Raw genomic sequence first — 14,064 nt, 5'->3', positions numbered from 1 at the left:
AATGACAATCGAAACGACCAACTTTCTGCTCGGAATCTTGCAACTGACTTTGCCTGCAACACTTGCCAGTTGCAACACTTTTTGCCATTTGTCCCACCCTTTGAAGTTCAAATTTGCACATAGTTTATAATTTTCTTAACCACTTCGCTGGTTCCAGGCAATTGAAACGAAAGTACACAACTTTTTAATGGCCAACGGCTCGAGGAACTTGGCCAGGACACTCCCCAGTTGGATTGGCCGAAAAGTTTTCGAATTGTTAGCGAATGGCTAAGCGCTTTTTAGGACTGAACTACCCTGGAATGTCTGTGACATTAATTCCCAGCCCTTTCTGTCAAGGTCACAGCGGTCTGACTTCCGAATTAATCGGAAAAGTTCTTGGTTCACAGAAAAACTCGAAACTCAAAAAGTACTTTGATATAAATATTATGCGGTTAACGTCTAAAAAGTTTTTGAATTCGTACTACCATAGAAATCTAAAAACTTAATAAAAACAATAATGAATAGAATTGTTATTTAAAGTTTTCGATTTTATTAACCGCTTGTCGACACCACATTTTAATTGTTCACAAGATTAGGCCCCAGAATATTTTAAAATGTTCAATTTCATTTATAATATTTGATTTTCCTTCATCTCTTGTTAAAAATAAAAAAAAACTCATTTTAATTGTGCACGAGATCAATTCCTTTTATCATTTTTGCAAACCAGTGATAAAGTCCACATAAAATATTTTAAAATGTTTAATTTTCGATTTAAATATTTCATTTTCCAGACCGGTAGTCTAAAATAACAAACCACATTTTAATTGTTCGTATTTATTATTTTTCTAAACCACTACCAAAGTCCATTTAATGGACTTCTAAGCCTCTGTAGCCAGCTCCATTAAAATACATTCAACCCAAATCAGACTTAATTTTCGCATGCCAAAATATTAGCCCGAAAAAATCAAATTCGATGGCATTAAGTGCTCCCTGGGGCCCAATCAGCAGGGGCTCGCCAACTGTTGGACATTTTGATGTATAGTCGTCAAAATTGCGGCCTGTCCCCCAGCAGTCGACACAGCAAGTCATCACAATAAATGCCAATTTATTTTCGATCCTTTTTTTTTGGTGCGCAAAAAGTCAATTCCAATCGAGGACTGCAGGAGTTTTCGGCAGGCAAATCGAACAATGATTAATCATTTCGCGCGGACGACATAATTATTTCGTTAGCACGCTGGGCGATTGAGTTTGAGCGGTGGCTGCTAATAAAATCGTTGACGGAAAAGAAATTTTCTCTTGGCCATAATGATTATGTAATGAATATGTTTGGCGAAAAGTTTCAAGGGGAAAAAACTTTTCAAGGAGGCGAACAAAAGTGTTACCTTATTGGACGCTGGTGTCGCTGTCGTCGTGATAAATTATGTTAATAACGTTGAGTAGGCAACTTGGCTGAAAGTTGAGAGCTACAAAAGTTTCCTGGCTCCTATTCTCATCCCTTGTCAGGAATCAGAATCGAAATCAGGCCACGTTCCACCGCCGCACTTATTATGCTGCTGCCCCGTTCGACCGTTTTTCGACCATAATATCGTGTGCATATCATATTGAGTGGGTCGCCCTAAGTAGTTGGCCACACTTCCCATTTTGCCTTCCCTTCCTTCACCCAACCAGCATACTTTATTAATTCACTTAGCAAAGTGTAATCCTATCACGTCAATAAGATTATGGTTTCCAGAATCTTTAATATTTTCCCCGTTTCCAGCAGACGCAGTCGGCACTTGTTGTTGCTGTTTATGGAAATCAGAACCCTCGACTTGGCTTTGGCTTTCGCAGTCGGCAGTTGGCGTCATGCATAACAATGACTTACTTCTCTTCCAACTTCTTGACGGTCGTCCTTATCGACGAACCTCAAGTTGGCTTGGCTTTTTAATATGTGGCAGCGTTTATTCTTATTTAACTAGATTGTGTTGTGGGCGCTTTTGTTGGCACTTGGGATCTTCGTGTTTGCTTTTATGATTATTAAAATGTTACACATGTTTGCTTTTCTCGATAGTCGTTGGGCACTTGTTTATGTTAACGTCTAACAATAAAGGGGGAACTTTTAGGGTAACGAATGCATTTTAAAAATTAGTTCAGAAATGTTTTAAATATGAAAAGAAATATATTTTATCCTTAGGTGTCTAAAAATATGCAGCAATATTTTATAAACTCAAAAGTGCGAGGAAAGACGACTATCAATTATTCATTGCATACTTTTAGACATATTTTTTGGTGATTTTGTCTATATTTTGATTTCTGTGTATACATATTTATATTAATTCCTGTAACTTTAAACTTATACTATCTTTCTTTTTATCAAATCTAAACGTACAGACAATTGACAATATGAAGCATTCGGCTGGATGAAGGTAAACACAAGTACTTGTTTCGTTGGAGGAAACATAATCGCTCCGGAGATCTACCGAAATGTTGTCGCACAAATTGTTGGCCTTCCGCTGGCCATCCAAAGACGTACTCCTCATCGGAGAATCGGAGAATCGTTAAGACAACAATACCAGAACATGAGGAGGAGAAACCAAAAGCAATTACGCAGTCTTGTTGACCAGAAACGACTAGAAAAACACAAAAGCAGCCAAGACGCAGAGGAGATAGGATATGGCAGGAGTTGTTGGCCGGGTGCACAGAGAGCAAAAACATGTACATGTCCGGTGCAATAAACATTCATTACGAATGGGCCAAAGTGCCACAAACAGAGGAGAGGATACGGACACCGAAGGATGGGGGCGAAGAAGGAAGGACCTTAGTTCTTATGGCCCAGCTGCCATTCGAAAGCAGACGGCCGGGAAATCAAAGCAGAAACTACACACACACACATCCTGAAAAGAAAGGACATGTTGCGGAGAAATACGTTACGCCGGAATTGAACAATAAAATAAATGATATTTGCCCAAGTAGCCGGGCTTCGTTTTTAAATTCAATAAAATTTTATGAAAATGCTGCGATTAAGTTGTATATGTTGCCCTGGCACATATGTGTGAAAGGATCCACGGAGCAGCCGACTGCGGAAATAAAAAGGGTCAAGGCATGTCGGAATGGGACTGACTTTTATGACAACGGTCCGAGATCCGAGATCTGAGAGCGAAAACTATATAATCAGCGCCCGGAGTGCAACAGCTGCTGCAACAATCGGAGAAAAACGGCAGCAATTTTTCCTTTTTCCCTTTGCCTGTGCCACCCCCCAAAAACTCAGCCAGTGGAACGAAACGTGCTGGAGAAATTGCTGCTCATTTAAATTCGCACAATACAAAACAAAAAACGTGAAAACGAAAACAAATAAATTTGGACCATAAATTTCACTTGTTTATAATTGGCAGCTTGGTTCGCTCGCGCATTCCATTTTAATTTGGCATTTGAACAAAATTTTTGATTCATATACGTTTCGAAGAAGAAATAAATGAAATTGCGGTAAAATTCATGCACTAAGGTATGAATTTGAACATTATTTGTAATGCTAGTTTTCCAGGGGTTGAAATGAAATATATATATTCACATTCAAGGACATCCAATATAAAACATTACAGATTTTTTAAAGCCATTTTTAAAAACAAAAAATAATACAAATACTTTTTATAAATATGTACTTTAGTATCCACATTTTTTATCTATTTAAAACTCAATGCGGATTTTTTTGGGCCAAACAGTAACGATAATGTTTTGCAGAATTACATTTCCGTTATTCCTGTGTATGCTCAAGCGTAAGCTTTCTTTATTTGGAATTTTAATTAAAAATATTTTTATTTATCGTATTTTTTTGTGTTTCTTCGAGTTGCGCTGACACTTTTTTCTTTTATTTTTGCTGCTTTTTTAGCCGCCGCGAAACGCGTGTGACAAATGCGTGGCCATAACTTTCTGGGCTGGCAGCCATGGCGTATGTGACATTTATTACAACATTTTAAAGGTGCTGCCTTCGGGCATTGCTAATAAATTAGCTGGCATTTCAAGAGCTGCGCAAATTGGCGTGGCCACACACATATGTGGGTGACTGTGTGAAAGGATTCGGCTGATGGCAAATATATCATATATTTCAAATTAAAAGTCGTAACGCTTTGGGCATTTAATAAATTTACCACAACCCAAAAGCAATGGCAATTAAATTAAATTATCATTTCTAATTGTCAGATAAATAAAGAAATATATTTAATTAACATATAAATAACTACAAATATAAATTTAGTACTTAATTTGGGTAATATTATGAAGCTATGTAGGTCACTTTAAGTCGGCGAATCGTTAGACCCAAAGCATATGTGCAATTAGAATGGCTGCCTGTCATAAACATTATTCACACACATCCCACGGAGTCCTGGAGTCCTTTTTGCAGGAGTTTCTCATCAGTTTCCTGCGGAGTGCGAGTGCAAATGAAGCTCGCGCGCCTCACTTAAAATGCCTCGCAGCGTAAATTACGCGTATAAAATGAACATTAGATTCATATTTTTATACCTCAGTCTGAGTATGTGTGTGTGTGTTTGGGTGGGTGGCAAAAGCACACTCATTCAGGGCATAAATAAAAGCCAGAAACTCCACACATACACTCATTTCCTTCCCGTGAATGCCAACAACAGAGTCGCAGAAAAGGTTTTCTGCCAAATAACCTGCAGCTATTTTAAACACAAACAGACTCACACTCACACCGAGCCACACAAACACTCACACTCACAAATGCCTATGTGTGTACTTATTTCCATTACAAATGAGCTTATTATGCGCTCAAGTCACAAAGTCATTGCGACTTAAAAGGATTTGCATGTGATTAGCAGTACGAAATGTAAACAAAACTCGAGTGCCAAAAGACAAAAACAACATACGGAGTTGTATAGATGATTATGAACGACTGGTTGATACCCATTATTAAACGGATTATAAAAATTAATAATAATGTTTGTAAAGTTCTAAGCCTTTGAATTGCAAATATGAATATAATATAAATTATATTATATTATATGGTTTATTATTATTTTTATATGGTTTATACAAAATTTTTCAGAATATTTGCAAAACTCTAAGCCCTTAATTTGCACTAGTTTAAGAAAATTCTAGTTAGTTCAATTGAAAAAAAACTTATTAAAAAATTGATTTATTTATAAACCATATAAACTAATAGAAAAGGACCCCAAAAAACCAAAAAAAATATTTTATATAATTCTACTTTCACTACAACTTATTTAAGATTATATGGTACGGTATTCCCCAACAATACAGGGTGCTCAGGGCAAAAGTCAAGACGATTTGTAAGCACTTGGCAAGTACATGTTACACGTGTGTCTGGGATGAAACGTACCCATATATGTATGGAATATTTGGAAAATTGCCGGAAGCGCAGAAGTACGCCGCATAAAAACAATGAACACATCATAATCATAATTTTTGTGGCCTAATTTCAGGGGCCAGTGAGTTAGATTCGAAATGTGCAGGGTGTCGTATGCGTAATTCGTTTGGCTCTTTATTTTTCTATGCATTAAATGGCCAGCAGAGGGCGCTCTGGCCTTGGCCCGTGCCTTAGGAAAAGTCTATCCGATTCGATGACAGCGGGTGGAAAAAAAGAGCAGAATATTCTGAGCGAAGAACACGGTCTTTGCGCTTCGATTACCTTGCATAATGGGCGACGTCTTCTTTTGCATAAGCGCCGAGAATTTGCACAAAAGACGATGGCAAATAGAAAAGCACTTATTCGCTTTATCAGCTGACGGGGAAAGGGTGTTTTAAGGGGGCGGTGCTGTCAAGGCTGTGTAATTGAAGCCGACTTGAAAGTGTTGCTCAGGCTTAGCGACAAAAAAAGAAAAAGTGGAAAGTGAAGAGGAAAATATCGATTAACTGGCGACAGGAAAGGCTTCGTCTAAATAAAATATGCACTTCTTTTTGGCCACCTTTCCTGCATGTTTTCAATCACATTTTGAATCTTTCCTACAGCAGCAGCACAAATACGTTGGTATTATCTATATACTATATACCTCCCATCCAAGTATGTTTGCCCACCGAATTATAATGACGTCAAATGGAAGCAATGACTTGCACTCGCCCACCCGAATGAGGAAAAGCTGGCAAGTCAGGAGTGAAAGACCAAGGAAATTATGCCAGACGAAGCATGAATGGACCGATAGAACGACTCGAGTCGAGTCCCAAGCTGAGCCCATTGAAATGGAACTTGGCACAAAAGACCAGACTCGAAGTTTAGCTAAAAGCCAGATAAATAAATAAACACACCAATATATGTATAGAAAAAAGAGATTTGGGAAATTGTTGTGCTTTTGAATAAATAAATCGCAGAGCAAATAAAGGTGAATGCCAAACAGAGAGCGGTGCAGACAACAATGAGCCATGATGCTTAGCCAGAAGTACGCATAAGTGGGCTGCCGCTGCAGAAATCCACTTTACTTTCCCAAGTTTAAGCTGCACACATAGACGACGGCAGTTGTTTGCTTTAAAACTGGTTAAAAATGTGGGGCAATGGAATCTAGGGGTTAAGGGGGTAAGGACCCCCAGCTCGTCAGCCAAATTAAGGATGTACAGCACGTGTGCTTAGCCCGCTGGCTATTAAGCGACACTCCGGAACGGGAAGGAGTAAAGGGGGAGTAAACTGTGCATAAAACTCAATCAAGTCGAGACAACAACCAGCACACATCAATGGCCTTTACATACTTGTCTGCCCTGCACTGGAAAAAATTGTGATCTGATCTGAGTAAGAACAAGACAACAACAAAATTTTCCAAAACTTATATTTATTTTATTAAAAATATATTTATTTGTTTAAATAATTGCAGATAAGTCCACAATATTATACATATTGTTTTGAAAGGATAGTATAATATAATAGTTTTAACATTTTTTTTACGCTTTTCTTCTTATTTTGCTAGATTTACATTTTCGGTTTTAAAAAGCCTATACAATGTTCACACAAAAATTAATCCTATGGTAACTTAAATTTAGCAATTTTTAAATTTTCATAAGCTCTATAATATTTTTAGAGTGGATTTGTAATTTTTCAATGTTCATAAGTTTAAAATATTTTACAGCAATTATTTTGCAATTTATAAAAATTAAAGAATGTTTTAAGAATTTATGAATAAATTGTTATTATAAATTATAGCATTTATTTTGTAGTTTTTCAATCTGAAAGTGTAATTTTTCCGTAGTACTGCTGCCTTTGTCCCTGGAGGCATGTCAGGCTCTAATGCAAACCCTGACACGCTCCCGAGCCCCCAGCTGCACACGGCAGCTCCTGGAGAGGTCCTGGCAGGAGTGGCAACCGACGGGCATGACAATGGCACAAGCCAGAATCCAATGTTTTGGCAACAAGAAGGCACCAGGAAAAAGAAGGCCAGGCAAATGTCGCCCCCAACTCGCCCATATAGTATTTTTGCCCTTTGGCTGCTCGGGGCCTTTGTGAGGCACCCGGAGAAAGTCAAATAACTTAGGCAAATCTGAAAAGGCCGAAAGAGTTCTGTCTCAGCTCCGCTGTCAGGATGTGGCCCCAGGCAAGTGATTCCCCCGACTTAGACACGCTTGAGTCTGCCATGCGGGGATCTGCGATCTGGCTGTTTATTTATAGATTTTACTTAAAACAAGAGAGAACGCTATAGTCGGGTTGGTGTCCCGACTATCTAATACCCCTCACTCAGCTAAAGGGAGTGCGAACGCTGTGTCGGGTTTGTGTGCGAGGGAGATAGATATAGAAATTTTGATTGCGTATAACTTTTTAATGAATGGTCCGATTTGAAAAATGTCTTCTACATTTCGATAGGTATAAATATACACAACAAAATTGCATTTTTACTTTTCGGAAATCTTTAAAGATGTGGGCGCAGGACCCATTTTAAAATCGTTAATGGGCGATTGTGGGCGTTAGAGGGGGCGTGGCGCTCGGCTAAAATAAACTTGCGCTGCGTAGGAAGCCAAAGAATATGTGTGGAAAATCTCAACCTTCTAGCTTTTGTAGTTTCCGAGATCTCAGCGTTCATACAGACAGACAGACGGACAGACAGACGGACAGACGGACAGACGGACATGGCTAGATCGACTCGGCTAGTGACCCTGATCAAGAATATATATACTTTATGGGGTCGGAAACGCTTCCTTCTAGCTGTTACATACTTTTGCACGAATCTAGTATACCCTTTTACTCTACGAGTAACGGGTATAATAAAGTTTGTAAGGAGGCTTTTCTTTCATGTTTATTTTCTTTCTTTTTTACTTTAAAGATTTTGTATCAGAAAATAATTCTGTTTAATTAAAGCAAGTTTGTTATCTGGTTTTATTTTGCATTATAAATTATTATTAATTATAAAAAAATTGCAATATTAATTATTAAGCATTATTTAAACAGTTTTATATGTTTGTAAATATTTTATACACTTTTAAAATTTAAATAAATTATTCATTAAAACAAATCTTGATAAAGAAAATTGTTGTTTTAATAAAATATTTACTCTGCAATTAAAGTCCAAACATTGCAATGCATTGCATAAGTAATTACACAAACTTTTTAAATTTAAAAAGCTGCCTGTTCTCACACTTTAAGCATTTGCAATGGAAAACACTCCCTGCACTGCATTCATGGCCATGAAATTTCTGGAAAACGGACCTCTCAGCATGAAGACAATGCAGGACTCAGGATATCCAATCCCAGTCAGTGGGACATGCGAGCCCTCTTTTGTTGACTGAAATTGAAAATCCTTTGTTCACATACTAAGCGCTTTTTAATTAGTTTTTCAAGCACGCCTGAATAATGTCCGGCAAATAGGACACGAGGATCTACCAATAAATTCCATTACGTTGCTTGGCTCAAATGAGGGCTCACAATTGAATGCTACTCCTTAGCTGGATGTCGCAGCCTTTAATCAAATTAAATTTCGTGAGACATTTTTCAGCTTCAGTTTAGGCAACTGCTGTTTAGGCCAAAAGAAAGAAATCAACAATTGTAAATCATTTCAACAAATGTCGGCCACGTGATTTCCGGCGGCACGTGCTCCACCTTCACGACTTCGCCCCGCCAACAGCTGCCGAAGCAGAAATTATTGGCAAAGCGTTTAAGCGCAATAAATATGTTTGATTGCTGGCAAGTTGCCCAAAGTATATGCGATATATATGTATGAAGATAAATATATACGGCGTGCTGAGCGGGAATCACAGGGGCCGACCATCCTGCGATCCTGCTCCTCCCACACAAAAACCGGCTCCGGGCTCAGAGCAAATTTGTAATTCATTTAAACGCGCAACTAAATCGCTTCAAGCTGTTTGCTCTGCACTTTTTAATAGTCGCGGGCTGTGTATTTCACTGCGACAAATTATTATAATTTATTCAACAACTTATGAAATATGAAAAATTAATATAAAATCATGCTACATGCTATTTATTTAAAATCCCCACTTTCTAAACGAACAAAATAAATGTTACTGAATTATTCTGGTGCACTTATTTTTAAACATTAATTTTAAAAAATTTTGAAACTTTTATGTAAAAATGTTGAAATTTGAATGGGACATGGAATTACTGATCTACTTATCAATAGGTATTATTAAATTTACATTTTTTTAGATTTTTTTTCAAATAAAATTATGATGAATATCTGAAATTCATGATTTTTTTAAGTTTGTATTTTAAGTGTTTAAGTTATTAAGTTTTTAAGTTTATTTGTTGTCGAAAAAAATGATGCTTAAATCATTTATATTTCAAATTATTTAGAGACACTTTTAAAATAAAAACTTAATAAAAATAGAACGGTATGCATTGCGCTCAGTGTAGATCCCGGAAGCACCACAGACGGAATCCTGGTGAATTACCCAGGAAGCCAGCCAAAGGGGCCACTCCCATCGCATCGCTCGACTAAATCAAACGAAAGCGCAGCTAAAACGCTTTTGTGCACAATTCGATTATTTACGTTTATTCTTTTTAAATGATATTTCCCCTTTTCCCGTTTGGCCAAAAGGAGCAAGAAACCAATTATTTGCGGACTCCGCTCAGAGAAAGCCAGCCGGAGGGCAAGCAATTTGTAAGGAAATGAAGCGTAAGCAGAGGAACCGGAAAATGTGCTGCAGTTGAAAGGCGAAAGGGTAAACAAAAGATCAAATTAATAGCCGCACAGCATCGATACGATATCGAATCGAATCGAAAGGGGGGAGCTGGGGGAGGCAAACACAGCTGGATTAGAGAGTGCTGCAACATCTTGCAGTGGGAAAACATTTAAACAGGTGATATTATTGGGGCTCTTGATCCGATCAAAGGGAGTATAAAAAACCGGAGGTGACACCTAGAAAGCATCACAACCACTTCCGGCCTTCCACAAGCAACAGTTCGAGTTCAGAGTTCCGAGCCACAAAATATGTCAGCCAAATACGCCCTGATCTTTGCCCTGGCGGCCCTCTGCTGCCTGGTGGTCTCCACCGAGGCGGCGGCCCAGCGCAGCCGAGTTCTGAGCTCCCGCCGTGGCATCGAGCTGGTCGAGAAGGATAGCCAGGAGGAGACCGAGCTGGCTGCCCAGGAGAAGGAGCTGGAGCGACAGGAGCAGGAGCAGGAGCAGAAGAACGCACTGGAGGGACGCAGCGAGGATGGCGCCGTGGCCACCGAGAACAAACAGGACAAGGACACCGCCACCGCCACCAAGGATAAGGACACCGTGGTGAGGCCCAACAAGGATGACGCCCGTGCCCGCCGCATCGTTCGTGCTGGTCGTCGTCGTGGAGGACGCCGCGGTGGTCGCCGGGGAGGTCGTCGTGGTGGACGCCGCTCTGCTCGCCGTGGAGGACGTCGTGGTGGACGCAGGCGCGGCGGTCGTCGCGGTCGTGCCGGTGCCCGTCGCCGCACCTCCATCAAGAGGCGTTCCGGCAAGGGCAACAAGGCCTAAGAAATTCCCCTCCCAGCTAAGACTAACTGACCGATCCACTGACTCGATTTAGACAAATAAATAAAATTTTTAACAAAATCAAAACAACTGGATTTCCTTTTTTATAAAATTTATTTATCATTACTTATTAATTACTTGATATTGAAAAAATATCTTTTAAGTTCTGATAAAGGTACCTATCCAAAATCATCGACTATTAGACTAAGTATTAGTCTAATACAGCGGTCGGCACACACATACGTTGACATTTTGTTTTATAATTGTGTGAGTAATTTGCACTGGGCAGCTCATCGATGTGTGTGTGCAGACCCCTGTTCTACGTTATACATGTGAGAGCAGCACGCCGGCAGAACAAAACCCTATGCTCACTTAATAGGGCGCTGCCGACCGCTTGTCTAATACTATTAGACTAATAGTCTTTTAAAGAACACAACATGAATTTTAATCAATCATTTATTTTAATACTATAATGCTTGAAAAATTACAAATTTCAATCCTTACGAACATGTATCATTAAAACTTGATATTAGGTAGTATTTAGAAATATCGGCTCTTGTAGCACAGTTACGATAACTAAATATTAATATATTGAGCTGATAGTATTTCCTTGGCCTAAATAGTTTTTTTTATAAATATATATTTTTTTGTTTTGAAATTTTTTATTATTTAGTTGGAGTCTTTTAATTTAGCAATTAAAGCTTTACTTAATAGCTCAAGCTCTATTGTACCAAAAGAGTGGCTTAAAGACCCCCATCAGTGACAGAAAACTTTCAAAATCCTCTGAAAAAACGGCAAAAGGGGGGAGGTCGGTGTTGGGCCTGTTTCGCATTCTTTGCGACGTCCTGTCGTCCTTTTGTCCTTTGGTCCTGTCCCTGTGCCTGGCCTCCCCATGCAGCGACGTGACATGTGACAAGAAGTTGCGCGGCGTTGCTGCAACAGCTGCTGTCGCCTGCCGGCCGGGATCCTGGGTCCTGCTCCGCCTGAAAAATGATGAATGTGCCAATGTTGCTGGGCTGTTGCCACATCCTCGGTCTTGGCCCTAGCTACTACTACTACACTCTGCCGAAACTTGCTTGGCTTTGTGCTGCAGTCGGCGTGGAAAGTTTTGCGGCCGCCGCCAAGTTTCAGTCCATTCTGGGATTATTAGACAGCATTTGGTGCAACATGAGGCGTGGCCGCGACTACATTCGGTTTTGGTGGTATAAACTCCAGCTGGAACTGCGCCAGTCCATCAAGACAGAAGTTTGTTCGAGTGTAGAGAACCCCCAACTGCATAGGCGGGCAAAACGAGCTCGTCAGTCGGAGCGCATTAAGCCACAAATAGTTTGTGGCCTGCAGGAAATTAAACTCATGTGAATGGGGGACACAGACTGCACATTTTGATGAGACTGAGACCTTTCCATTATAATCCATCCATCCAGAATGCAGGGAACACAGATAATGAGCTATGAAGAGCACAGGACGATGATTCGGCATTGGGTTTCGTTTAACGTTTAATTAAGCCACTGCCAGGCGAAATGTGCAGTGAAAAGTTTGTAATTTCCTCTGCATCTGCAACATGTGTCCATATCCATTGGAATTCACTAAGCGACACCGAGAGATGTAGACAAAAAGTTTGGCCTTTGTCTGAGTTTGCTCAGCCAACAATAGAGGCGGCCATTGTTTGGCTTTTAGCAGCAACAAAAGGCAAAAGAGCCAAACAATTTAGATAGGACAATAAGCCAACGGGAAATTAAATTGGCTGCTCTAGTTTACATAGTTGTCCCCCCGACCCCTGCCCCCCACTCATCACTCAAAAGAAAGCAATGAAAGCTGTTTAAAGCGAAATTAAATTAAACTTTCAAACGAATATATGTACAGTGTACGAATAGGAGCATAATTATCATTATTTATTTCATGGTCATAGAAAGAGGAAAACTTCAAGTAAAATTCCCGTATTTATACGGCATGCCACATTGTTTTAGTTTTTTTTTGGGTGTAGGTTAAATTAAGATAAGGAAAGTAATGGAAGCTTTAAATTGACATCTAAAATATTTAATCAAGAGTTATAAGAGTTGTAAGTTCATTTACCAAAAAAAAAGAGATATAACATGACTAGCAAAACAGTCAATGCATGCGAAACCTCTAAGAGCGCAAGAACTTTGTTATCGTTGATCAATAATCAAAAAGGAACTTCAAATATTATACAATAAATTTCATGTTCCATAACGGCTCCCAGCTCGATTGCCTTCCTTGAAGGGGACTTAATACAAATCCGCTGAACAAGATGAAAACAAAAATCTGTTATTCAGATTGACTTGGCACAAAGGCCACAAAACACTCGAGGCCAACGAAAACGCATACATATTTGCAGTTTTTCCCGTTTTTTTATTATTAAATACTTTTTCCAGCCCACTGTTACAACAACAATGCACGAAGGAGGGGCAGAAAAATGGAAAATCACTTGCCGATTTTCAATTGAGCGGCGGAAATGTAACGGAAATAAATTTACATAAATACAATATGGTGCGTGCTTGTTGGCGCCATTTTATTTGCACAACATATATGTATGTGTGAATGGAAATGCACACACACAGGGACACATCGAGACGAAGCAACATATTTGCACCGAAGTGCGTATTGATTTGCGGCATATGCATGTGAAATGTTTTCCTTTTTGCCCGCTTCCCCGATATTCGATACAAAAAATGTGAATTTAAAATGCCTTCCGCCTTTGGCCTATTTATATGGCGAGGCACCTTCGTGCGCCCACTTTGTTTAATGCCGGCAAATATTTTCAGCACTTCGTGACCAAATTCTCGCAGCGCACTATCTCGAGTGTAAATAGTGCACACACCTGCCTTAACTGCCATTCGAATGGCGTCAGGTACTTCTTTTTCCCGTTCTTTCCTTGCCATGCACCTGGCATTATTTGCATAAGATAAAAGATGAAAAACAGACCTGAGTTAAGGCGCTCTCGTCCTCCAAGTGCTTACCAGCCAAAAAGCGCTGCCCTGGCCCTAAATGTGTTTTCCATAAAAGCCAAGCAAATCCCAGAGTTCTGTTCTCCCAAAAAAATGCCAAGACGATGGCGAACCTGATAAAGACAACACATATTGAAGGGGTCCCCATTCCCACTCCCAATTCCCGGAACTTGGAACTTGGGGAATGGGACCGCTGTCGCCATTTTGTAGCATTTGCAACTTATATG

At 39.6% G+C, this 14,064-nt stretch overlaps 1 protein-coding gene across 1 annotated transcript; it reads left to right on the top strand.

Annotated features, from left to right (window-relative positions):
- The first annotated feature begins 10,335 nt into the window (after positions 1–10,335).
- nur (nemuri) lies at positions 10,336–10,919 on the top strand. The gene has a single exon (XM_017159674.3). The coding sequence runs from the start codon at positions 10,353–10,355 to the stop codon at positions 10,872–10,874; it is 522 nt and encodes a 173-aa protein (XP_017015163.2). The 5' UTR covers positions 10,336–10,352; the 3' UTR covers positions 10,875–10,919.
- Positions 10,920–14,064: the final 3,145 nt, after the last annotated feature.

The sequence above is a fragment of the Drosophila takahashii genome, chromosome 2L, assembly GCF_030179915.1.
Source record: "Drosophila takahashii strain IR98-3 E-12201 chromosome 2L, DtakHiC1v2, whole genome shotgun sequence".
NCBI classification, from domain to species: Eukaryota; Metazoa; Arthropoda; class Insecta; order Diptera; family Drosophilidae; genus Drosophila; species Drosophila takahashii.
This window is presented reverse-complemented; position numbering and strand designations above follow the sequence as displayed.